The sequence below is a fragment of the Meriones unguiculatus genome, chromosome 1 (assembly GCF_030254825.1).
Source record: "Meriones unguiculatus strain TT.TT164.6M chromosome 1, Bangor_MerUng_6.1, whole genome shotgun sequence".
Classification (NCBI taxonomy): Eukaryota; Metazoa; Chordata; class Mammalia; order Rodentia; family Muridae; genus Meriones; species Meriones unguiculatus.
In genome coordinates this window covers 149,926,124-149,952,943 of record NC_083349.1, presented here as the reverse complement: position 1 = coordinate 149,952,943, position 26,820 = coordinate 149,926,124, and the positions used below count along the sequence as shown (strand labels likewise).

The following is a 26,820-nucleotide window of genomic DNA, read 5'->3' as shown; positions in this document are numbered from 1 at the left end:
AAAGGAGCTGCTAGTGCAGAGGACTAGGATGTAGTCAGAGTGCCTGTAAGCATGCAGGAAGTCCTGGCTGCCACACCCAGCACCTCAGACCTGGGGCGGTGCTGCACACCTGCTGTCCTAGCACTCACGTGTTCAAGGTCATCCTTGACTACATATTGTCTGCCCGGCAGGGACTGCGTAAGATCCCATCTCAAACAGAGAGAAAAAGCACAGTTGTGAAAGCAAGAAGAGAACCTAGGGGAACTTCAGCCCTCCCACTGGCCTTCACTCTTTTAAGTATTTTCCCCAGGGCAGGAACATGGGTGGTTTATTTTGTCTTTTGAGCTATCCATTTTTAACTTGGGTTGTAGCAACAGTGAAATCTTTGTGGTTTTTCATTTTTAATTTTTATGGAATTTATGGCTCTATAGACATTGTAGATAAAATCTGGACAAGTATTGGGTTTTTGTTGTTGTTATTTTTAGACTGGAATCTTCTGGAATAGCTTCCCAGACACATATCGTTCACGGGATTAGAGACTGTTTGGTCTTCCTGAGCAGCCAGTTCCATTATTTATTTACACTGAAGCTCTCCTGAAGATAGTAATTGAATACCAGATTAAATGTGTTATGCTTACAATGAAAATATTTCATATTCTGTATTTGCTATCATAATAAATAGGGATTTTATAGTTAATGCTTGTTGTGAGTCAGTATTTGTTCGGAACTAGATACTGGGCTTAGGCAATTTCATGTAATCTCCACAGCAGCCTTGCATGGAGTTAGTGTCTTTTTTGTTTGTTTGTTTTCCATGGATTCAGTGAGACTAAGTTCTTGCTCAACAGCACACAACTTCAGTCAGTCCCCAGAAGGACATGCATGTTTGCCTGTCTCCACCTATGGCACAAGAAAAACAATTCTAACTTAGGGACTGCTCTTCAGCTCTGTCACCTTTACATAACACAACCTCTGTTCGTGCCAGACAGACAGACGCTTGGACTGGTGCTGCCTTTCAGAGGAGTGCAGGCATCCTATGTCAGATGGATGAGGATCCAGAATGTTCATCGGAAAATGAATGAGGTCATTCAGACTGGCCCGATGGGTTTCCCCCTCTTTGAATGCTGACAAGTCAGGTTGCTCCACCCTGGCACACAGCAGGTCAGTTTGGTGGCCGTGGGCAGCCTGTGCTTCTCTGTACCTCCAGGGCAGTGTGAGCCATGTCAGGGCACCACAGCCTCTCGGCGATGCATCTTTCTCAGGCTTGCCCACTGCCATGTAGCGGCGTCTCTCAAGGCCTTCAGGAGATTTGCTTCAGCTCAAACCACATTTATTCAGTGACTGACAATCCCTGCGCTCTGTTCTGGGGTCTCTTGAGGAAGGTTTCTTTAAGTTATCCAACAATCATTATTTTCTGACATGTACATAAAACAGAAAGTTGCAAAATAAGCATGTAGAGACCTTGTTCAAGTGAAAGCCGTAGAAACCACAGGTCCCTATTGTGTTTTCCTGGGGTTGTGCCACACCCAGAATGCTTTTCTTATGACTTTCCTGCACAGAACAAGCTGACACGTGTGATTCTAGAGAGAACATTAAAACATCTCTGAGATGATTAAAAACCGAGGCTTATTTGCTAGATGCCTGACGTGGCCTGTTCTGAAATGTGCTATGTGGCTTTTATTAAAGTAAAGCTCTTGTTCCACTACCCTGAGGATTTCAACAATTTATCAACAATGGAGTCTTTACATTATGAAAATCTCTCTCTTTCTTCTCTTTGTTCCTCTCTCCTTCCTCTCTGTTTCTGTTTTTTTTTCCCCACCCCTACATCCGTGTGTTATCACTAATGAACTAAGATTAAAAAAAGAAGCTAACAATTTATACCTCTCACCAAGGAGCTGTACCCTCATAGCTTCCCCTGCGGGGCTCCACTGCCTAAAATTTCCATTATCTCTACAAACAGCACCAGCAACTTGGACAAGATTCAAGTAATTGAGCCTATGGGAGGCTTTTCCCATCCAAAGCCTGACACTGGGAAGTGGGAACTTGCAAGAGCAGAAAGGGAGGGCCGGAGTTAGGGCTCTTAGTGCTCTAGCCATTTGCCTGACTTTCATAAATTTGTGCTTTTCAACATTAAACCTTTACTAATGGCAAAATGTTGTGACAGGTACTGGGTAGACTCATGGGTGATAGCATTTCTTAACTTCATTGCACCACTTCATTGCTGGATAAGTTGGGTTTGCACACACCTAAGATCAAAGGTAAAATAGAGAAAGTGTTACAAGGCCCACCGTGTACAGTAAGTTAGTAAAAGGTGAAGTATTGGGCTGGAAGAGGCCAGGGGAAGCTTTTAGGCAGGATGCAGAAATCTCAAAGAAGGGACCTTTCTAACTCCAGAGTATGAACTAAGTATAGATTCTTCTTCATCATCCAGTGTATTTGTTTTTATTTTATGTGCTTTTTATGCATTTTGGTGTTTTGCCAACATGTATGTCTGTGTGAGAGTGTCAGGTATCCTGGAACTGGAATTACAGACAGTTTTGAGCTGCCATGTGGATGCCGGGAATTAAACCTGGGTCCTCTGGAAGAACAACTTTTGCTCTTAACCATTGAGCCATCTCTCCAGCCCCTAAGTATATGTTCTAAGAGGGAGAGATAACATGACTACAAGATGGAAAATGGTTTATTTAAGATGATGAAATATTTCTGTAACCTGCAAGTTTTGCTAGTATGGTTGAGTTTGTCTGTAGAAGCTACCCTTCAGAAGTTTTTGGACACAGGAACATTTTATTAGCCTTGCTGATACCTAGCTGCATTTCTCAAGTTCCTGTTTTTTGCTGATGCCTATAAAAGTTCTCCCCCAGCAAGATGGTCTGCATCTTCTGAATTCATCACTATCCAAAGACCACAGACAGTGTGGGGATGCTAGGAATGCTGGTGTGGTTCCCTGGGCTCAAATTCTGCTTAAATTCTGATGTTAGCTTGTGTGTCCTTGGGGAACAACTGCATCCTTTCTCTCTTTTATTTTATCATCTGTCTGTCTGTCTTTCTGTCATCTATTATCTATGATTTATCTATCATGTATATATCTATCTATCTATCATCTATTTATTTACTTATTGAAGATGAGTTGCATGCACAGCGCATGTGTGGAGATTTGAGGACAAGTTTCAGATATTGGCTCTCTCCTCCTATATGTGGGCTTCTTTACCCACTGTGCCACCTTGGTGGCCCATGCACACCCTTTCTGTAACTCAGGTTTTCAATTTACAAAATGGAAGCATTGGTATCTAATTCTTAATGTCTACTGTGAAGATCACAGGGTTGATTTGTGTTAAGTGCTTTGAAAAGTACCAGGTGATAAGTATGATTTGTACAGTTGATGTTGTTAATCTTTTAGGATAATTTGTTAATTACTTTGATGCAATTAATTATGTTCTTCCTACCTATATTGCCCTGTGCTTTTTGCAGGGAAGCATCGGTATATACACACAGTTTTGACTCTTGTTTGTTTTGTGAGACAGAGTCTAATGTATTCCAAACAGACTGAAACCTGTTATATAGCTGAGGCTGGTCCAGAACTCCTGGTCTTCCTGGAGTTCCTACCTACCCCTAGCTCGGGTCACTAGGGTTATAGCTATGCACCAGTAGGCCTTGCTTTGCCTCTATGTTTGTGTTCCCATTGCTACATACTGTCTTCCCTCTTTACAGTAGTGAAGTCCATTATATATGTCTGGTAATATGGCTCCTTGGAGTTGTGTTTAAAACTAATCCTGGAGAAGTTCCATTTAGGAAACATGGTTTATGACAGTGGACTGACAGGTTATATGTGTTCCAATAGCAACATATCTCACTTTCTATGGCTAACATCATGGTAAATACATTGGTTCTTCTGAAATGCAAGTAGACCTCACCTCTTAAGTCTATGTGAAAGAAAAGCTATAATTAAATATTTGCTTGGTGCTCTGTACTCCTCTTATGAAATGAAGTTTCAGCGTCATTAGTGTTATCTCTCCATGGGTGGTACAGGCTATTATTGCTGACTAAAGCCCAACACCAGGCCTTCCAAATTGAATGTGAATACATGGGAAGACAATGCACGATCATCTCTCAGGCAGGCCCATGGGAAGGAAACAGCATGTGGCACTCATAGCAAGTGACTGTGGATGACATTACATGAGTGCTGTCTCTGCTCCTTTACCAGCGCAACTTCCCTGGCTCTAGCTGGGATGGCTTTCCTGGTTGTCTTTAGATGCCCGTGTCTAGGCTAAATCCTCTGCATGGCACGGTTCACACTCTTTCTTTTCAAATTAAATCTTTACTTCTTTAGTTTTATGAGTATGTGTTTCCTGAATGTATGGGTGTGCACCTTGTGCATGCAAGTGTAAGTGGAGGCCAGATGATGACATCAGATCCCCTGGGACTGAAGTGACAGAGGGTTGGAACCATGTGGGTTCTGGGAACTGAACCCAAATCCTCTGCAAGAGGGACAGCGCTTTTGACTGCTGAGCCATCTCTCACAGCTCACACTCTTAATCTTTATTTTGGTATTTAAGGGGAAAGTTGATTTTCTGTTGTTTGTGATAATTTAAAGTTTAACAATGCATTTAAAAATTAGGGCTTTTTTTTTTGAGATATGATCTCATGTAGCCCACATTTGCCTTAAACTTTCTGTGTAGCCAAGGCTATCCTCCCAAGTCCACATCCTTCATGAGAGCTGGGATTGTAGGTGTGCACCACCACATCTGGTTTACGGGTTGCTGAGGATGAAAAGCAGGGTTTTGTGGATGCTAAACAAACATTCTACAACCAGAGCCCTACCCCTAGTCCTAGCCCTAGCCCTTAATTTGGTTTTAAACCAACGTTATTTTATGATGTCAGCCATCTTTTTAAAAAAGAGGTTTGAAGCTCCACTTTCATTTAGGAACTTTCATCTTAGACAACTGTGAAGTGGTGTGTGTCTCTGATCTTGTTTTATGTGTTGGTTTTTAGTGTTGGGATTGAACTTGTGACCTTGAACATGCTAAGTCTATGCTTTATCGTTAAGCTACACCCCCAGCTTGTGTTATTTTCAAACCAATGATGGATATTGGGCTTTCTAGTTCAGAGTTGTTGCTCACCAAGTAGGAGATGGAATCAAGGTTATTGGTTTAGGGTGCATTCTGCATTTTGTATTGCTACCAGCAAATGTAAGCTCTTTATCTTGATGGCGTTTTCATTTGACCCTTCACCATAACCTTGGCAGTTGCAGAGTAAGATTACATAGAACAGAGATCCAATAAACAAACACACTAGCAGCTGAAAACATACTATTCTAAACTTTCCCCCTTAGTCTTAGAATTGTCCTGTGACCTCCTTGAAGTCTGGATTCTCACACATAATCTTGGCTGTTAGGCTTCCAAACAGCACTGTGAAAGGCTTATTGATTGGTGGTTTGGGGTGAGGATTGAGTAAATCTACCGTTGAAATAGACACTCAACTGTTACGCAGAGGCACAGAGTAATTTCTGCTGCGGCTAGATTGCTTAGTACATCAAAGGGGGAAACTTGTGACTGCTGTCAGAGTGGGATTTCGTGAGCAGTCTCCAGGACCATGCTCTGTTTGCCCCTCTGAAGACTGACTTCCCTTTCTCCATGCTGAGCTTCCTGCCTTGGAAGTACTCACTGTGCTCTCTGCACTCTCCAGGTGCCAGGAAACTTTTCTGTGCACTGTCAGCCCTGTTTACTCCTCACAGGGACCTGAGAGGTGGACTGCAGCCTAGCAGAAAAGGACACTGAGGTACAGATGCCACTGAAATTTCACCCTACATTCCTTCGCTCTCTGGCTCACATGCTGTCTGTCAGATGAGCATTTCATAGAAGGGAAGCTTTGTTTATTGTAGAATTTTGAGGTACTCTTACAGTGTGCAGAATAGTAACCAAGAAGACCCGTGAGGCAGAAAACACCCTCGTAGCATGAGAGTAGCCAGTGGCCAGAGAGCTCACTGTGCTGACCTACATGTAGGTTTTATAGGAACTCCTAAGCTTTCTGTTTGGGGAGCACATTCCTAGCCGGGAGATTAACAGGCTCATTTGGATTAGCTTTTATCAAAGGGCTCAGTGGTAGTTTTGTTCTTTAGCTAAAAGCCTCCAGGTAGGTAAAGTGACCTGAGAACCTTTGCATCATTTTGTATGTCATGTCTTCTTCTGGTCAAAAATCCCTTTTTCTGAGCAGTGGTCGACATCCTGCAGTTTCAGCTCCTGCTTTTACCAGCTACTGATTATAAGGCAGGGCATTCACAAAGACCCCAAGCCAGCTTATGTCTGACTGCCTGACACAGTCCCAGAACGTACTCACACTGCAAACATCAGAGTTTGAACCCATCGGCTTCTTGCAGAGCCGATGTCCAAGTGCTTGCCTGGGTTTGCAGTATCAGTATAGGCAGGCACTTTGTTATTTGCCGACAGGAAGTATTCTGGGCACTAACAACATTCTCTGTGAAAGGACAGCACAGCTTTCTTTTGCAGTTCAGGAATTCATAGAATTAAGAAGGAGGTTAGGGAGAAATGGAAGATTATATCCAGAGTTCCATACAAGGTAAGTGTCCAAGCTGCTCATTCAGATTGCGGGAGGCTTAGAAGGTCTCTTACTGGTGGGAAAGAAGGAAACAGAAGAACATTCCCTGGAGAATCACTGGTCTCTTGACTTGCCAACACATCATGAGCCTTCTTTATTGTCTGTGTGGGACAGTAAAGCAGGGTGACATTGGATGCTTCCCTCCCCTCTTAGCAAGAGCACTCACACAGCTTGGCTTACCATGGCCTAGCTTGGTAAGTGCATGCTGTTGTACTGTACCCTTCTTTAAAAGGCCAGTCAACTTTACTACCTGTGTGAGCTGGACCAGCTGGCAGTAATGTATGCTACTTACGGTCTTGTCTAATAGGCACCCGCTATAAGCCTGGTCTAGTCTTCTCAATGGAGGCGCTAACTCCCTGCTGTACAGAGCAGAAAAATGAGCCTGAAAAAAGATGAGTACTGCACAAGCAATTGGGAAGTCTAGTTTGATAAATCCCTTGTTTTTCTCATTATCTAAGAATTCACCAGGAAGCTCTCTTCATTTTTCTTCTTGAATTCAAAGTATCCAGAAGTGGGATTGTGGCCCTGTCATAAGACGAGATGTCAATCTATGAGGAATATCTCTTTCTAGGACATGATTTATTTTTTTAAACAAACAAACAAACAAACAAACAAACAAAAACTCCTTCCAAATATATTCAAAACACAGTATCAGCAGAATTTTCCAATTTCTGAGGGTTGGGGCCTGTGATCTTCAGAATTGCCCTCATGGAGTACGTGAGGCAGTTCCTCTGTGTTACAGACTGACTCATCCTGAAGAAGCTTCTTGGATTGGAGCTTTCAGGAATAAGTCCTGAGCTATGCAGCCACAATTTACAGCTAAAGGTCACGTCCTTCTGACACCTGTAAGAAAGACTGTATTCAAGTTGAGCACAGCGGAGTCAGGACCATTGCAATAGACAAGAGAGACGGCACTTAAGTCTAACAAAGAGCAGAGGGTTCATTGTCTGTTCTGAGCAGGCTAAGGGGGAGTTGTGACGTAAAAAACATGACAAGGAGGGATATTCATGGCAGGGGCATTTGTTCTGAGGACAGGCAAGGAATTAACCATAAGTCAAAGATTGGCGGGCGTGGCGTGGGGTGTGCTAAAGAAGATAGCCCACAAGACGCTGAGGCTGGGGATTGTCTCTCACTTGGCAGGGTCCTTGTTAACAGCAGGCTGTAAGAGAGCCAGTACAGAAGGGAGGGAAGCTGAAGGACTCTGGTAAAAGTCTGCTCAAGGAGAGCGTCTTAGTCCCCATAGATTGGGGACAAATAGAGGGGTTTAGCATTGACTTATAACTCATGCAGGAATACCACTAAATAGAGTTCATACATCTTTAATTTGAGAAAAAAAACCCTACATTTTTCTTTTTTAAAATTTAATTTTATTTATATATTTATTTATTACAATTAAGTCACTTTGTATCCCCTATGCAGCCCCCTCCTTCATCTCCTCCCAGTCCCACCTGCTCTCCTTTTTCTTCCTCTATGCCTTTTCCCTAGTCCCCTGATCAGGGAGGACCTCCTCCCCTTCTATCTGACCCTAGCCTATCAGGTCTCATCAAGGCTGGCTGCATCATCTTCCTCTGTGGTCTGGCAAGGCTGCACCCCCCAGGGGAAACCAGCCACTGAGTTCATGTCAGAGACAGCCCCTCCTCTTATTATTAGGAAACCCACTTGGATACTGAGCTGCCACGGGCTATATCTGAGCAAAGATTCTAAGTTATCTCCATGCATGGTCCTTGTTTGGAGTATCAGTCTCAGAAAAGACCCCTTTGCCCAGATTTTTTGGTTCTGTTGCTCTTTTCGTGGAGCTCCTGACCCCTCCAGCCTTTTCTGTCTCCCCTTTCTTCCATAAGGATTCCAGAACTCTGCCAAAAGTTTGGCTGTGAGTGTCAGTATCTCTTTTGATACCCTGTTGGGTAGAGTCTTTCAAAGGTCCTCTGTAGAAGGCTCCTGTCCTGTTCCCTGTCTTCTTCTACTTCTGATATCTATCCTGTTTGCTCTTCTGAATGAGGATTAAGCATCTTCCCCAGGGTCCTCCTTATTGTTTAACTTCTTTAGGGCTATAGATTTTAGTATGTTTATATTATATGGCTAATATCCACTTATAAGCGAGTATATATCATTACTGTAAACATCTGCAAAAGAGCCAGCAGTAAAAAGTCAGCATAGGTCTGAGAGATGAGAACTTCAGTTTTCCTGATGTTGTACTGTGCAGTTTATTATTTTTAATTTCATTTAACACATCTGAGTGGAGTTTAAGGACCTGTCACTGCTGTTTTAAATTCTTTGCAGATATTAGTTCATTTAACTCTGAAAATGAGTCCTTATTATTCCATTTTTGAGTATAATAGCCAGACACCAAGGCCTAGCGCAGTTCAGCAAGTGGCCCAAGGTTACATAGCAAGCAAGTGGAGAGAGGGGATTGCTGCCCAGCTCAGAACTAGAAATGCTTAATCATTCCATCTGGCTTTCTCCAAGGTTGATGCTTCTCAAGGATTTACTTTTTGGGGGGCAGGAAGGGCATGGAAGGAACATTATCTTCACTGTAGAAATGAAGAAATCCTTTTTTGACTTCAGACTCCGATCCTTGTTTGGATTGACTCCTGCATGGGAGTATGTTTCCATGGGATATAAACCACACAGCTATTTGTAAACAGCCTCTCAGGTCATCTTTCACCTTCTGCATCTAAGCCAGTAGTCCACCGGGGAGACACGTGCCTACCTTTCTCACAGTGTTCATGGGGCTTTTCCTATCCACCATTCAGCCTCTCCCCAAGCCTGCTGGTCACCACTCTCACACACCGTCCGTTTTCAAAGAAATGCCTCATTTATGATGTGTGAGTGGCCATTCCATGATAAAAGCTTCCAGATACTCTACTGGCCCACTCACTGTTTTCTCGAAGGCTCAGGGCCTCTGCGAGCGGGGCAGTGCCGGACTCTACAGCATGTAGTTACTTAGTAGGCTCATTAAATTTTGCTTCAGTTGGCCAACGTCGCACTTTAAAACTGTGTCTTTACTTCGATTTTGTGTGACACCTCGCCTCACGACGGTTCTCATTTCACTGCAGATCTGTCCATGGCTGTACAGAAGTTCTCCCAGTCTCTGCAAGACTTCCAGTTTGAATGTATTGGGGATGCAGAAACGGATGACGAGATCAGCATTGGTGAGTACGGTAGTCCACAAGTTGACTGCAGCTATCCCACTGGAATCACGCAGACACCACACAATCAATATCTACAATAACCTCCCACTTCAGTAAAACCGAAGGTCTGATTTTGAGTTTCTGTGAAAATACATTACAAATTGTTTCTAAATTGTGTGTGTGTGTGTGTGTGTGTGTGTGTGTGTGTGTGTGTGTGTTTTCATAGGGAATTTACTTAATCATTCAAACTCAGGTCAGCTCTTTGAGAAAATAGAGATAACAGTGTTTGTTTCTGCCTTGAAACATGGACTGGGCATGTACTCGGTATATCCGGTATAGAATCTAAGAGCTCTCTTTCTTTTTTAAGTTAATACTAAATTCTTCGCTGTCGCCAGCATTTGTTTAGAAAGAAAACAAACCACGTTTAGTCTTGATGTGTTGAACTTGTGTTCTAACAGATTACGGTTCAACAGGACACAGGAAAAAAAAGCAAATTTGTTTTTTAGAAAACTTTCAAGACCAAGTCTCACGTGTACCAGGTTTCCTTCAGCTTCCCAGGTAGGCAAGGTGACTTCAAATTCCTGGTTTACTTGCTGTCGGGAGGAAACTCGGGGCTTTGTGCCTGCTAGGCACGCCAACGTTTACCTCCTTAGCTGTATGTTTAGGCACGTGATGTCCTCTGAGATGAGGCTGGTATCTGGGTTTGTAGATGGCTCGTCTTGCTTCCATCTGGGTTGGACAGCGGCCCACTTGTGCCTGTTGGGAAGCCTGTAGGAAGTGAGGAGAGACCCACTTGCTACATGAGCATCAGACAACAAGTTCCCCTCTTCCTTCATCCTCGGGATGAATGGAGAAGAACAGCGTGAAGGTCAGGTACCGTCATCATGGAGAACTGTAGTGTCATTTTGCTTGTCACATCATTTGGCACCGAGGAGCAAAACCCAGAGTATGCTGTTGCGCTTGCTTGTCAATCGTTGGCATTTGTGTTGTAAATACATATAGTTTCCAACATAGCCAGATAAAGCCTATATTATATTAATAAGATAATTGCACATTGGCATCATTATATACAAAAATAACACTCAAGTCCTTGCATTATTTTTTTTTACTTAGTTCTGTGAAGGCAGAAGCCAGGTCCCTTATAGAAGTCTTGGCATTTGACTCATGAGAGTCAGACCTTGGAGATATGATTTAAGGAGCTTTCATTTCTCTATGTGTTTCTAATAGAATGAAGCATCTAATTATTATTTTTCCTTTACAAAGGATTACACAACTACTACCTCTTTGTCTGTACAGGCATCATTTTTAGTGGTTTGGTGACTTTATTCCATCAGGTTCATAGATGTGAATTTATGGAAATTCATAAAGCGATGTCTGGAATACGTCCAGGTTGCTCCGGATTGACCTCTCACCTATGACTGCTGAGAATGCAGGCAACAGCTGTCTGGATTGTATAGTCTTCAGCTTTCCAATAAGCTTTACTGCAAAGTCTCTCTTGAAGTCACACTTGGAGGATGTGGGAGCTGTGGAGGCGTACTCCCTGCATATGCTCCGCAGTCATCCGAGCAGGCATAAGGGAATTTCCCAGGGTCGTGGAGTACTAGAGCTCTCATCTGTTTGACTCTTTCCGGTGTGACTGCATGAACATTGCTGTGTTCTGCTTGCTTGTAGAGTAGATTTGGAAGGGGTGCGCTGCCTGGTAGGTGAAGGCTTACTGTAAGTTGCCAATACCTAACTACATTCCGAAGTTTAAGGGCTTTGTGGGATGAGATAATAGACTAGAGATGAGGTGATGGGAATGAAGGGATAAATGCTCTTGCTAGTTTTTACATCGGGACACTAAAGGACGATATACAAGCTGCTTTATTTCACCTTTGTATGCTTATGTCCCTGAAGATGGAACCCAGGGACTTGTGCTGAGTTCTACTGCTGCTCCACATTCCCATTTATAATTTCTCTAACCTCTAAAAACCACTAATGTAAAAATTACAGTAAATTCCCTCATGTTAATCACCCAACATTTATGTCCTGTAACAGCCTCCAAATGCAGTGTAAGGACTTTAAAATAAATTCTGTGGGTAATCGGAGCCTTTGACCAATCTCCAGTGACTTGAGAGTTATGAGATTATCCCAATCGTATTCATGGACAAGGAATGGAGAGAGATGCGTGCCCCAGGCTGAAGTGTGAGGCCGCTGGGAGGACAATGGTATATCCTCAACAGCCCCAGTTCTGCCTGGGAAGGTGCAGACTTCATGTCCTAACCCTCACTCTCCGACACTCCAGTTCAGGTTTCTTCTTCATTTCTCCAAGTCAATGAAAGAGGAATAAAATGGAGACAGAGCTGTGTGTGATGTATGGTACATGCCTTTAACCCCAGCATGTGGAAGGTGGGCAGAGGCTGCTGAGTCTCTGTGGATTTGAAGTCATTCTGGTCCATATAGTGAGTTCCAGGACAGGCCCTGTCTCAAAGTGAAACAAAAACAAAAAGAAAGAAAGAAAGAAACAAACAAACAACAACAACAACAACAAAAAAAAACATGCACACACATGAAATAAAGAAAGAGGAATGAGCGAGCTGTGATTAGTTCAAACACTGACTAATGGCAAAGACAGCTTCAGCTAAAATAGTCTTGAGACTTACCCTTGACATCTGATGAATTAAAAAAAAAAAACAACAGCAATGTGAATGCAAAATGGTGTATAAAGTCAGGTCAATGTCAGGTTTTCTGTATGTAAAGATTGTGGTTGGAGCAGCACGCAGGATGTTATGTAGAGGCGTGATTCTCATTTGCCTGTGGTGGAAGGAGGCAAAATTCAGACCTTAATCAAGGAAAAGGAGGTGGCTCTCCAAGGCAGTTATCTGTGTAAAGTACTCTGTGGAAGCTATTTGGGGAGTCTGCTCAGTGAGGCCGCCAGTGTTCAGCACTACTGCTTTTCAGAGTTCCTCTTCTGCCTACGCCCATGCCCTTTGGCCCTTCTTGTTTGTTTTTGCTGCTGTTTGCTGCTGTGACTTAGTTCAGAGTAAAACAAAGCAGAATTACTCAAGTAGGGCCCAGTGGAGCATTCTTGGGGGTACTCATATCCTCAAGTCCCAAATAGGGCATTCTATCATTGCCATGCCTTCCCAGCCAAAACTGCCAGAGGCCATTGCTTCTCTACACCAAGGAGAGGTGAGCTGTGGGCTTTTGCTTGCATATACTGGCCTGCCTGCTGCATGAATCGAAGCAGCTTGTTGAGTCCATCTCGTTGCCTTGCAAACTGCTGTTCGCATTGATTGCTTTGTATACCACTTAGGAGCTTTGAACTATGAAGACTGAGTCAGGAATCTGGAGATTTGAAATTGGTGATGGTGGGAGGTGTCAACCTTTTGCTCAAGTGATATATTTATGGGATAGACTAGAAAAAAGATACACACTTATTTTGCTATGATCTATTACTACACAGTAATGTTTTCTAATGCAAAAACACAGTATCCTTTGCACAGGTATTCCTGGAACCCACACTGTGGTTGACCGTGTTCCAACAGGAGTGATAGACACATCTTTAAGACGAGTCAAAACAAAAGGGCTTGCATACAGAAAACATTCTTATTCTATTGAAAACTCTGCTTACAGCGATGCAGCTTAAATATTTGAAAGTTGAGGCGGGGGGAGGAACCTTACCAGGCCACAGAGGAAAACAATGCAGCCCCTCCTGATGAGACCTGATGGACTAGGATCAGAGGGAAGGGGAGGAGGACCTCCCTTAGCAATGGACTGGGGGAAGGAACATGGGTGGAGAAGAGGGAAGGAGGGTGGGATTGGGAGAGGAGGAGGGAGGGAGTTACAGGGGGGGATACAAAGTGAATAAACTGTAATTAATACAAATAAAAATAATTAAAAAATGAAAGTTTGAAGACATTACTGTGAGCCTACCTGGGAGACAGGTTGCTTACAAGGTTGACTAAGCACTGAGAGCATAGGGTAATGACGATGGTTCATTTTCTATATCACTTTAGAATTTAGTCCTTTCATAGTAAAGGTGGAACATGTAAGTTACTCTGACCTGTACTATTGAGCACCTATAATTTAAAATAAATTTCAATATTTTTGTGTATGTGATACATGTATGTGTTTGTGTGTTTGAGTGTAAATATGTGTAGTGTGAGTGCATGTGTGCGTGTGTTTGTGTGTGTATACTCGTGCACAAACCATCATGTGCATATGGGGGTCAGGAGACAATCTCAGTGTTGGTCCTAGCCTTCAGATTGTTTGAAATGGTGACTCATCATTGTTTGTGGCTGACTATTGCAGGCTTGCTGGCCTGCAGCTTCTGAGGATTCCCCCTCTCATCTGATGCCAGTGTTCTGGGATTATAAGTGTGCATTACTGGACTGGGTTTTTGCACGGGCTCTACTCATTGAAACTCACATCCTCACTCTTGAGTGGCAAGTGCACTACCCACTGAGCCATTTCCCCAGCCCTCGAAATAATTACATATATATAATACATATATTATATATATATATGCTTATATTTATATACATACATACATATATACATATATACATGTATACTGTCTATCTATCTCTGTATTTCTACCTATCTTTCTCTATCTCTCCATCTGTCTAGACAGTCTGGACTTTAAAAAAAGGTCAGCTATTTTTAGTCAAGATGAGCTAGTTAGGCCTTAATAGGAGGCAAAGTTTATTTGTTCTGAGTAGCCCTGGAAGTCATCTAGCAGTGTACAAGCAGTTGTGCATAAACAGCTTGGGTAAGGATGCTGTGTTCTTCAGATGTCTCTGGGAGACTCTCAGGAAAGTCTGGGAGGATGTGGGATTTATGTTCAAGAGTTAAACATTTACCAAGAAGGAGAGTCAGTTTGCTAGTAAATATTTTAGGTAAAGACTTCATTTATTTAGACACACCTAAACGGAACACTCTTGTGTTGGAGATAGATAACGCACAGCCACCTGCCAACTAAGGTGAGAGTGCCAAACCCTTAGTGGAGAAAGGAGCCATCCAGTTGGGTGATGCAGAGCACACTGTGGTTTTCAACATCTAGCTATTTCTGATCTGATTAATGTATTCCTGTTCCTGTGTTTAACTGTTTTGAGTGCAGATGTGCTCTCATAGCAACCAGGCTTATTATTGTCTCCTACTTGTGCAGGATGAAGAGCTTGTTACAATTAAAAACAAGTTACCCCTGGTAATTCAAGTACATGCTGTGTGTATATGCCATAATGAGGGAGTTACCTTGAACCTGAACCAAGTTTTGTTGTATCTGGCATTGTCTAGAGTGGTCCTATAGTTTCAGTTCTTTCTCTTCTATCCTCAGGAGAACTATATTGAAAAATGAGGCTGCAGGTCTTAAATTTAAAATAAGCAGCTTCATTTGCTCTCAGAGTTTGGTTATGGGGTTGGGTTCCAGGGGCTGAGCTTGTACCCTGAACCTCCCAAGTACTGAGATTACAGGTGTGTACCACCACGGCCAGATTAGTGGGTGTGCTTCAGTCAGCATTGCTTTGTCTAAGTATAAATATGTGTCTGATATCTCTCTGGGGACAAGGGCCTTAGTGGTACAGCAGCCAAGTAGTTCTGACTATTGAGTTGTAGTCAGGCTGGCACACACTCAGGAGCCCGAGGCATCAGTGAAGACTGGTTTGAGGGTATCAAGAGAAGACATTTCTCAGCAAGGCAGCTAGAAATGTTTCAGTTTCCTGTGCTTTCCAAATAACAGGCTGAGAGGTCTGAGCAGCAGTTTGCTCTGTCTTATGGCAGAATTCTTAGGTAGGGTTGAAACACTGAGAAAGAAAGCTGCATTTTGATGACACTTAGGTGTGTGCTGGGGAGATGGCTCAGCAGCCAAAATGCTTGCTACACAAATAAGAAGACCAGAGTTCCAGCGCCCAGAACCTGCAGCAATGCCAGATTTACAAGGTGGCTGCCTGAAATTCTGGCCAATGAAGGTAGAGAGGGGGATTCCCTGAGGAAGTTGGCTAGGAACAGTATCCACATCACCAAGCCCTGGGGTCAACTGAGAAACGCTTCCTCAAAGAATAAAGTGGAAGAGCATTGTAGGAACATTCCTAAGTCAGCCTCGGGCCTTGCACATGTAGACATACACAACACACACATGAGCATGTGTGTGTGCACATGAGCACACATAGACACTACACGCACATACACATGAAGCAAAAGAAAAAACTGATCTATTATAAATTCAGGACCTCTTCTACTTAAGAGCCCACTTTTTCTTCAAAATGAACTAGTGATTAAATTACTGAAAACACTTCTGTAACTATTTTCTTCAGAACTGGGTTGCCAACCTCAAATATCCACCCACACATCGGCACCCATGCAGTTGCTCGTTAGAGTGATGGTATCGACGTTTATCAAGTGGAGCTGTTTGCAGCCATAAATCTTTTCTTGGGCATTTTTTGACCCTTAGACTTCTGCCTGCTAAGTGCTGATTTGGGGGTCTCTTTAAAAAAAAGTCATAAACTAAAGGCAACGCTATTATCAACCACAAGTTTTCTAAAGAGAAACTCCTATATTGTATTAAATTCAAGGAAAAAGATTCCCTTCTCTTTTGCTGATTCAAAAGACAATCTGTCAGGTTTTACAAACCATCATTACAGCCCTCTTAAGTGTGGTTATGTGAATCAGGAAGTCTCCCTGAAAGTGGAACAGTTCCAAAGGCCTGGATTGTTTATACAAATAACATTTTCTTTTGAACTCTGTGGAAGAAGCATATTTTATTCTTTAATAGCTCTCAGTTGGACAATTGAATTATTGTTTTCCATTTCTCCTTTTTTTTAACCACACTTATTTTTGTACCCTAACTGAACCACCCACAAATTGGGCTGGAAGCAGCTGAGTGCATCTTAGAAGTGGATCTAAGCTAGTAGGAGCATGCTCCTTGAGAAAGATCATACTGTCTGATTTATATCTTATTTATTTTGTCTTACCTTAATTGACTTATTTTCTAGACAGGTTCTCATGTAGCACAGACTAGCCTGCTACTCACTAGGTAGCCAAGGATGGCCCTGCCATTTTAATCCTCTCAAGGGCTAGGTTCACAGGTATGGCCCACCATGCTTGGCTCAACTGTATTAAAAAAGAAAATGGAGTTTGTTTGAAATTTAAAAATTAGTTTATTTTTCTTAATTTTAGGGTTGAATAATAGAAAAATACTGGAAAAGCTTGCAGTGTCAAAAGTCTGAATAAAAGGTGTCTTGTCGTTGTTTTACTTTGTTGTTTGCTTTGTTCTTGGTGTGGAGGGGTCCCCGGAAGCCGTGTTTCTTTTGTGGTCTTATTCTACTGAAAGTGATTTTGTTTTATTCTACAGAGGGCTCCAACTGTCTCCTCTAGCTGTTTCAAGGAATTAAGTTTGACCCTATTTTCTGCACCTTCCCAGAGTGCTAGAGTGCTGATTGCAATGGGTGCTTAATAACTGGATTCCCTGTAAGGCCTCCGAAATCTTCAAAGAAATAAGTCACTTAAAGATAGGTAAACATAATTTTAGAGTCACGCTAAAAGCCAAACTAATTGGGCATGGTGACACATTCAATGATTCTAGATGCTTTGGCAGCGGAGACACAGGGATTTTAAGTTCAAAACTACCCTGGGAAACCCAGTGGGACCCATTTTCATATACAGATATGTCTAACATGATTTTCTGGGTATGGGATTCTAGATTTGGGGAAGTAGCCCACACATGCATGGGTACCCAGGCTGTTAGAAACGTGCATGTCCCAATGTTTATAAAATGAAAACAGATCTCAAAGTAGAATTGAAGGTGGTTTTCTGTGGTTTTGTTACAGGCTACATGCCCTATTTTAATCTTTGTGCTTCCTTTTGGGGTCAGGGTCGTGGAGGGTAATCCGAGTATTTGCCTTCATATAGTTCACTGACTCAAAGACTGCAGTGCCCCTTCCCTGAGAGCACAAGACTTTAAGAAGGCTTAATTTAAATGGGTAGCTAAGGATCAAATGATTGTCATCTAGGATTAATAACATGAACATCTCAAAAATGATCTCAGCAAAACCCTGCAAAAGATTAGACCACAGGATAAACACAGGGGTCAGCTAAAAAGTAGAACATAGCAATGTACAGTGTATGCAAACTCTGGTGAATACAAACTCATCTCCTCAAAGGTACACTGTTTACCCCGGACCAACATTCCTGATGCTTTCTTGGCCATGAACAGAGTACTCTAAAAGTTGGGTGGCCTGACCCGCCCAAGCTTGACTGCTTGAAGCATAGGTACTTGTGGCAGCCATGACTTAGTGGGGCCAATAATAGGTTGGTTGTTTCCCTGTCTTCTCTCAGAGCAAGATGCCAAAGCAGGACTATTAGAATCAGAAACCTGCTTTGTAGCTTTCTCTCTCCACTCTGAAACTTGCCTGTGCTTGCTTTTCCTGTCTGTAAAACTCATTGTTCATAAGAACCCCAAAGCCAGCCAGGACCGAAGCTCTCTCAGACGCTTGGGCCATTTATATTTATGCTGTGATTGGGGAAAACAACAGTAAAAGTTACATGAAATCAGAGTTGCACTGAGTGTGTCAAATGCTACAGGAACTCAGTCACAGGTGCTCAGCCCATACCCAGGACAGATCAGTCCTAGCTGGGTGGGAGGGAGCCTGTAGGAAGCCGGCTCTGAGACAGCACTGTTTACAGCAGGTGGAGAGAAGCATTAAGAGAAGAGGGAAACCATCTGTGATGTGTGGAGGGAAGAGGTGGCAGCTGTAGTAACTGCGCTTACATGTCGATGGTTGAAATACCCAACGTAAACAGCTTATGGGGAGCAGGATTGATGTGGCCCACAGATTGGGCGGGTTTTGGTCTGACTGCCAGGCAAGGCATAGTGGATGCAGTTCATGGCATGGCATTGGCACAGGCTCCTCACATCATGGTGGACCGTGAAGCAGAGACAGGGTGGGGAACCAAGGGCTGGGCTATAACCCTAAAGACCTCCCTCTAGTGAACTACTCCTATATATGGTTACCACCTCCCAGAGGTCCCGTGGCATCCCCAAATTATGCCTTCAGCTGAGGAACAAACGTTTAGACAAAGAGCCTATCAGGGACTTTTCAGATTCAAACTGTAGCAAGGACCCTGAGGTGCGAGGAATAAGGGTAAGGGAAAGTGGTGTGTGCAGGACCTGGGAATTTTAACCTAGAGACACTGAAGCCACTGCAAAGCACTAATCAGAGAGGTCATGTGGTTGTGTTTGCCTTTCCTGAGGGTAGTGTGGCAGCCTTATGAAAATGTACGAGGGCTGCTGCAGATCAGCATTTCTCGGTGCTTTACTTGGCTGTATTCTGTGTGCAGGTCCAGAAGACAGCTGTCTGTGAGAGCCTGACTCAAAAGTGCAAACTGTCAATCCCCAGCTGTATACACTTACACAACCGTGGAGAGCCACCACGGGACCCTCCGGGCTGTGTGAATGACTAGAATAGTCTTAGGAAATGAAATTCACATGGTCTGCTTAGAACTTTAAAGCCTTTCAGATTTTTGCTTAATAACGGAGACGTGTATTGCTTTGTTTTTCATTAATGTGTATGTGTGTGTCCATACACAGGCTTGCAAGTGCCTTCAGAGGCCAGAAGAGAATGCTGAATTTCTTGGAGCTGGAACTAGAGGTGGTGTGAACCACCTGACTTGGGTGCTAGGAACCAAAGCCTATTCCTGTCTAAGAGAAGCAAGTGCCCCCAGCCTCCGAGCTGTCGCTCCAGCTCCTAAGACAAGGGCTTTTCAGCAAGTGGAGGTCTCTGGAGGAGACAGGTGCAGTCTGCACTTTGTTATAAGAGTTTCTCAAAGATTCCCTCAAGAGACCTGTTTCATGATGTCTTTCTCATCTTATCTTCACCACTGCCGACTCTGACATAAGCTCTGCATCTGTTCTGCCACAGCTGCTTTCTGGTGGAATAGTTTATGCATTTCTGTCTGGAAGTTTATGTGTTTTTAAAACTTTCTAGTTATCACGCCCTTTCTTCCATTATGGTCATAGGGACAGAGAGATGGGGCTTTGCACAAGTGTTCCTGCCACCTTTTTTTGTATGTGAGCAGGAAGTAGTTCTTGCGGGAATGTGGCTGTGCTTTCATATAATCCCAATGATTATTAAAGAAGGCATAGCACTTGGTGAAGCCAGCGGCTGCTCACTGTCCTTTTCCCTTGGATTAAGAAGCACAGTGTTCTGAACTTAGAGCCTTCGGCTCCTAGGTCATGAGCCAGACTGTTAGTTCACTTGCTACTCAACCAGCAGATACTTATGGGGCACTTAGGGGTTCGCAGGTCAGATTTGGAAACTAAAGAAACATCGGTGTGTAAAACAGATTACAAGTGAATCCATGGAAGTTGCTGGCGAAAGTGGATAAACATGCAAACCATGAAGGCAAAAATGAGTAAGAAAGTTAAGTCATCAGAGGGAGAAGCTTGGAAAGGAGAGCACAGTTGCCTAACAGGCCTAAAAAGTAAGTCCTGGATAGACAGCTGTCTGGGCTAAAAATGAATGGTTTGGAACAGTGTCTCTGGCAAGGATACAGTTCAGCACGATGTCGCTGGGGCTGTGGAGAAGAGCTTTGAGGACCTGCTTGCATCTTGAAACTCAGCTGAAGTTGTTCTTCCCTGCAGAGTCACACCGATGCCGTGGTAACAAAAGTGTCAATAACAGAAGTAGACGTGACCTTTACAAATCTTACCAGCGTGCTGAGGACTTAGCTCAGCTGGCAGAGTGCTTGCCTACGATACACAAAACCCTGGTTTCAGTCCCCAGCATTTCCTAAACAGAGCAAAATGGCAGGCTCTATGAAACACAGTCTCAAAGAAGACAAGCCTGTTATACTATACATTGTTTAATGTAGTTTGAACTGTTCCTTCTTCACACAAAACATCCATTTTATTTTATTTACCATCTCAGAAAATTCCAGCGTGCCTTTTATCAGAATAAACTGAGTAGTCTGTGCCCCAAAAGTTGGGGGGGTCTCAGAGCCTTGAATTTTATCTTGATCATTTGTGTCTGACAGAACTGTGAAAAGCTGATATCAGGAACTTAGGTTTTCTCTATACTTTTAAAGAAGTTAGGAAAGAGAACTGTAGAGGGGAAATGGACTTATATGTTTTGTCCAGATCTTGGGGTGGTAATCTAATTTTTTCCTCCATCACCTGTGACCATCCTGTGATGTAGAGAAAGACATGAGCAAAAGGCTAGAACATATATAAATGTAACTGTGAGCCAGAATAATTTCTTCCTGTGGAACACGGCACCTTGTTGTTTTTACTTTTTTGTTAAAAGTACAGGTTTTTTTGGTTCAATTTGGAGTCAAGGAAAAATGGGACTTAAAGGTCTCTCCCTTTTATTTTGAGATGGGGTCTTCCTTTGAGTTCTGGCTGGCCTAGAACTTGTCCAGTAGATGAGGCTGGTCTCTAACAGAAGGAGAGGACAGATAACGCAGGGAGGGCACAGTATCTCCCTGGGGTACCTCTGTGGGCTTCAGCCCAGGATCCTAATGGCATGGCCTATACTTTAATCAAGCAGGTTGTTCGTGCACACCACAGCTTGGGGTAGTTGGGTTGGGGGTGGTACCAGATGTGCTCTCTGCGGCAGCACTGTTAGAGTGACCAATGCTTAACAGGCCATGTGCTCAGAGGGAAGTCTGGCTGTCTCCACGAGAGAAGATTTTGTTTGAGGCATGCCCCTAGAATATGTAAGAGATGTGAATGCTGTGAGAATTTCCCAGGGCTGTAAGGAAAAAAAAAAACAAAAAAACAACAGAACCAACGTATCAAATTGAAGTGATACAAAAGGCATACTGCCTTTGGGTTTGAGTGGAGCGCTTCGGGTAAAATGTGGATTAAACTGCTCTGTGTATACCAAACCAGAGAAGACACTGGAGGTTGTGGACACCGGGAGCTAGCCAAGAGAGGAGGTAATTTGATTTGGGTCTCGATACTTAGGGAGATGCAGGTGGGGCACAGATATAAAGAAGAGATATGTGGACTATGAGGATGCTCAATAGTTTCAAAGTCAAAAGAACAGGGCTAGAAATGACAGTACCCTGTATTGGTCTATGGAACCAGGTGCTTATGGCTACGTCATGGAGGCCACACATCCTGCTTATGGTATGAAGTTTGGAACTTATTAACCTGTCAGAGATTCTGAGCTATAAAATGACATAGTCAAAAGAGCTGTAAAAAGATTTTTTCGCGGTGATGTTTTGGGCAAGAAAGATCGGTGTTTTGAATTTGGGGCAAGTGCTCCAATGCAGAGTTGCAACCTGGCCCTTACTGATGACCATTTATGGGTTCAGTGCTTAAAATGGCTTATGGTCCAAGATGCCAGTGGGAGACCTTTGTGAGCATGAACTGAGAAACACAGAGGAGAGATACTAGCATTTGGTCACTGGACGTATAGAGAGAAGAAGTGAAGACAATCTTTCAGGTAAGTTATTGATGGGAAATTATAACCACGTACGTGTTTAGACGGCAAGGGTACCTGTGGGTGGACCATTAATTGTGAACTGAGTTTTGATACATACTGTTTGACATTCAAACAAAATCCTATCAGAAATTTCCAGTCAGTAATTTGACTTGTAAAACTTAGGTTACTGACCCGGGAAAATGGGCTTACTCCTGCAATAGTGGGCAAGCATCTATGTTTCAGGTGAGCTAACTGAAGGCGAAGAGCTTAACTGTGTACATCATCAGTTCAGTGACTGTGAAGGCTGTTACGCCGGTGTACCTCAGTTTACCCACCTGACAGATGCACAGAATGCTGACAGGTTTGTGTGTTTTACACGTGGCTTTCTCATGAGCATTGCAGAGTTTTAAGCAGTGCTCTGGCCTGAGCCGAGGGAGGGTGAATCCACTCTCCCTACCCCACATCTTTCTTCTTGCTCTTCCTCCACCCTTTGGAGAGTAAGTTACTTCATGCTAAGATGTATTGGGTAGTATGTGGTATGTAGTTAATGTTAACTGCCACCTGGACACAGCCAAGAGTACCCTGAGAAAGGGAGGATCCTCAAGTGGGAGACTGCCCACGTCAGATGGATCTGTTGGCATGCCTCTGGAGTTTTTCTTGATAATCTGTATAGGGGAGCTCAGTCCACAGTGGGTGGGACCATTCCTTGGGCAGGCAGTTCTGGGCTGTGTAAGGACAGCTAGCTGTGTGTTAACCTGATAGAGCCAGCAAGCAGCATTTGTCTGTGTCTTCTGCTTCAGTTTCCTGCTTGAGTCTTGCTTTGACTTCCTTCAATAACGGACTGTAACCTGCAAGCTGAACAGACAATTTTCTCCCTCTAAATTGCTTTTTCTTGGGATATTTTATCCCAGCCACATAGAGGAAAGGAGGGCACTATTAGGAGGGGAAGGTGATGATGTAAAGGGGGGGGTGAGGAAGCAGGGTTTGCAGTGGGATGAGGCCCTCAGAGGGGGGGTTGTCTGCTCCAGAGGGGAAGGGCCAGAAGCGGAAGAGTGGGCAGTACTGACAAGGACTCCTGATGTCTTTCTGAGGATCAGGAAGCCAGGGTATCTGGAGAGAATGAGGGGAATTTTGGGTTGGGTTCTTGAGAAGGAACATTCTTTTGAGATAGCCACTGTGGGAAATAAGATTTGGAGTAAACTAGGGTTGAATAAAAGGATTGCCGGATACATAAGCCAAAAGGGTTAGATAGCTTGAACTTTCAGTGTCCTTGTGGATCACAGCCAGGAGGTCACATTGGATGGGAGGTTGTGGAGCAGGGAAGCTGGGCAGGGAAGAGGATGTGGAGGCTTGCAGAAGGGGTCCCATGAGGACTGGGAGCCGAAGAGCATGAATGCGGTTGCAGAATGTGAGGGGATGCTAGGTGGGAGGTCAGTTCCGAGGGCAACCAGCCTGGAGGCGGGTGCCTGTGTGCTAGGTGTAGGTGGGGGTTTGTCATCAACAAATCCCTGATGGGTCCCCTGAGGTTGGAAGCTTGGGGCCTAGTCACCCTCTGAGCACGCTCCGGGATTGTCGTCTTTAAAGATGACAGTCATCTCCCGTAACCTGGCAGGGCAGCAAGCAGGCACTCTTGACCCCACCGCCTTGCAGTCACGGTTGGCTGGAGGAATTTGGAATCAATCAAGTTAAACACCTACTTCTTCACTCCTTCTTTCTGGGGCTGTGGGGCAACCTGTCCCACCATTGATCCATCTTTTCTTCCTCCTCTGTGAAGGAAGGAATGCTTCTTATTACACGTGGACACTGAATCAAATAGTTGGTGTAGCACTGAAGACAAGGCAACAGGCTCCACTAAGCTCTTGAGTTTTGTCAGCATCTTACTGTTTGTTTGGAGGGAAAACAAAGCCTCAGACCAAAGCCTCGGACTGGACTGTGGGCTTGATATGCATAGCCGTGGGGAAGGTCTCAGCTGCAGACTTCAGAGGACCCATGCAAAGTGTGTGGTGATGCCTGGGAAGGCTCAGCTGAGACTACGTGCAGTTCTGTGGCATTGGGTGGCTTCACTTTTCATATTTATACATATTCATTTGCTAAAATTTGGTCTTTTGCATAATGCACATTTAACAAATATGTACATAAGCCGAGCGTGTGCGCATCCTCCCTCTCCCACCAAACTCTCAAGCATACTTCTGCTATTGTTGGGCATTTTCTTTTTTTCTAAGATTTATTAATCATGTGTTGACGTATGTGCACCTGGGAAATTCAGTGCCCATAGCGCTCAGAGGAAGGTGCTAGAGTGCTTGGAACTGGAGTTACAGGAGGTCGTGAGCTGCCACATGGGCACTGGTAACAAAATCCAGGTCCCCTGTAAAAGCGGCAAAGGCTCTTTTTGTTTGTTTTTGTTGTGGCTGCTTTTGTTTTGTTTCGTTTGAGACAGGGTTTCTCTGTGTAACCTTGGCTGTCCTGGTACTCATCCTGTAGACCAGACTGTGACTGAATTCAGAGACCCACCTGCCTCTGCCTCTCAAGCACTGGGATCAAAGTTGTGTGCCACCACCGCCAGGCCCAGCAAATGCTCTTATTTACTCAGTCATCCTTCCAACCCATGCTTGGTACTTTCAAAGTAGGTATTATTAAAATTAAATTAAAATGTAAATACTACATAAAAACATATAATTAAAATTCTTTGTACATTCAGAAAGTTTACTAAGGACACAACATTAAGCATTTAGCACAGCACTATTTCTGTACATCCATTGTCACTTTTGGAAAGAGAATGTCCTCAGTTTTTGTAAATAATACTGATAATAAGGAGCGGCAACAGCAAACTCCTCCATCTGTCTCTCTCTCTGTGTCTGTCTATTTCAGAGATAGTCTCATATGTCCATCTGTCTGACTCGATCTGTCTGTCTCTCTCTTTCAGATATAGTCTTGTATGTCCCCAAACTCACTATGATGGCTTTTCTGATCCTGCTGCCTCCACCTCCTGAGTACTGGGATTACAGCACAACCAGGCTGGGCTTACGCTGTCTGGGCAGGGCTGGGTGCGGGGTGGAATCCAGAGCTAACACAGGCTAGAAAGGACGGCTCTAAGTGAGCTGTACCCCAGTCCAGAGTAGGCTCCCTTTAAAGGTCAAGTCTCCAGCTTCCTTTTTCTCTCTTCAGCCCAGATGTTAATGGTAGTGAGTGTTCAGTTAGTGCAGAAAGGAGTGAACAGTGCAAGATTTGGTCATGAATTACAGCCGACGCACAGTGGCAGGCACGGTTCGGATGCACACTGGTAGACCTGCTTAATGATGTTACAGGTGCTTGAGAACCTCGAGCCAAAGGGATGGGAGTTTAGAAAGATGCTGGTGGTCCACAGGCCGGCCCTCCTGCAAGATGCCTGAGAAATATGGGCCAGGCCGCAGTGGGATCAGGGGAAGTGTGACGATAACCAGAGGACCCCAAGAGACGAATTCTTCCTGGATCCTCTTTAGGGTCTGGTTGTGACCTGAGGGCAGCTGGGACCAAATGAGGCCTGTGTGATTATAACAGACAAGTCCTAAGATGGAGATCAGAGTATTTCTGACTGCAGAGGAGCAGGTCAGTTCACTTTTCTTATCCTGCTCATCTGTAGGCTGTGTGTTTGTTGTTATTTAATACTCAGTTAGGAAACTCTGTCATAGTATTAAGACACTTAACGTACTATTCACATTTATTTACTTATTTATTTGCGGGCTTGTGTGCGCGCATGTGTGTATGTGATACTTTGGATTCCAAGGGGCTGAGATGTCTTAGAAGAGAAATCTCTGAGTGTTGATGTGCATTTATGTGGACCTGCCAGCATTTGTCAGTGGAGCATTCATTCACATTCCTTCCCCAACCTTCCCTCCAGCACCAACCTCCAACCCCCGCCCCACACTGTATTTTTAGGAAGCAAGTTAATGGCTTTGGGAATAGGCCTTTGTGGAACTTTTTTGTTTGCTTGGTTTTTGGTTTTTCTTTTTTGTTTTTTGTTTTTTCAAGACAGGATTTCTCTGTGTATATATCCCTGGCTTTCCTGGAGCTCAGTTTGTAGACCAGGCTGGCCTCCAACTCGCAGAGATCTACCTGCCTCTGCGTCCCATGGGCTGGAGTTAAAGGCGTGCACTACCGCTCCCTGTCTGGCTGCTTTCTGTGGAACTCAAAGCCACAAATGGAGTAGAAAGTCTTATTTGAAGTTGTGGCTCTCAGAAGATAGCAGCTAGGGTTGTGGTTGCAAATAAGGTCCGAATGGCAGAGTGGGTGGTCTGTCTGGCGACATTCACTACGGTCAAAGACCAAAGACCCCCTAATGCCTGATGGGAAAGGCAAGGCCGCTTTTAATCCCCTCCACCTGTATCATTACACAGTTTTAACTATCCAGGCATGCCACCAGCAGACTGTGTTTGCTGCCCTGTGTTTTTGTTGCTTTGTGTTGAGATTAAATCAATCAGCAGTCAAAGACCTCTTCCACTGACATCACTTCTGTGCCACCCTTGAGTTTTGTAATAATTCAAAGAAATAAAATTCTCTCAGCAGCTGTTTCTGGCATGAGCTCCTCAGGGTTCTGTGTCCTGCAAATCCCTGCCTGTGTCTGCAGTGTGACATACAAACATGCATGCAGCATACAGAGTCATTCGACCTCGTCACATACAGACGACACGCGTGCGGCATACAGAGTCATTCTTTGTACAC

The 26,820-nt window shown here is 43.9% G+C and overlaps 1 protein-coding gene across 2 annotated transcripts in view; it reads left to right on the top strand.

The window, feature by feature from the left end:
- The window catches only part of Arhgap42 (Rho GTPase activating protein 42), a 218,773-nt gene that overhangs the window by 51,054 nt on the left and 140,899 nt on the right, over positions 1-26,820 (top strand). For both annotated transcript variants that reach the window (XM_021643311.2, XM_060369291.1), the window contains one exon: positions 9,644-9,739. In XM_021643311.2, the coding sequence (XP_021498986.1) occupies positions 9,644-9,739 (96 nt within the window). The remainder of the gene's footprint in view (positions 1-9,643; positions 9,740-26,820) is intronic.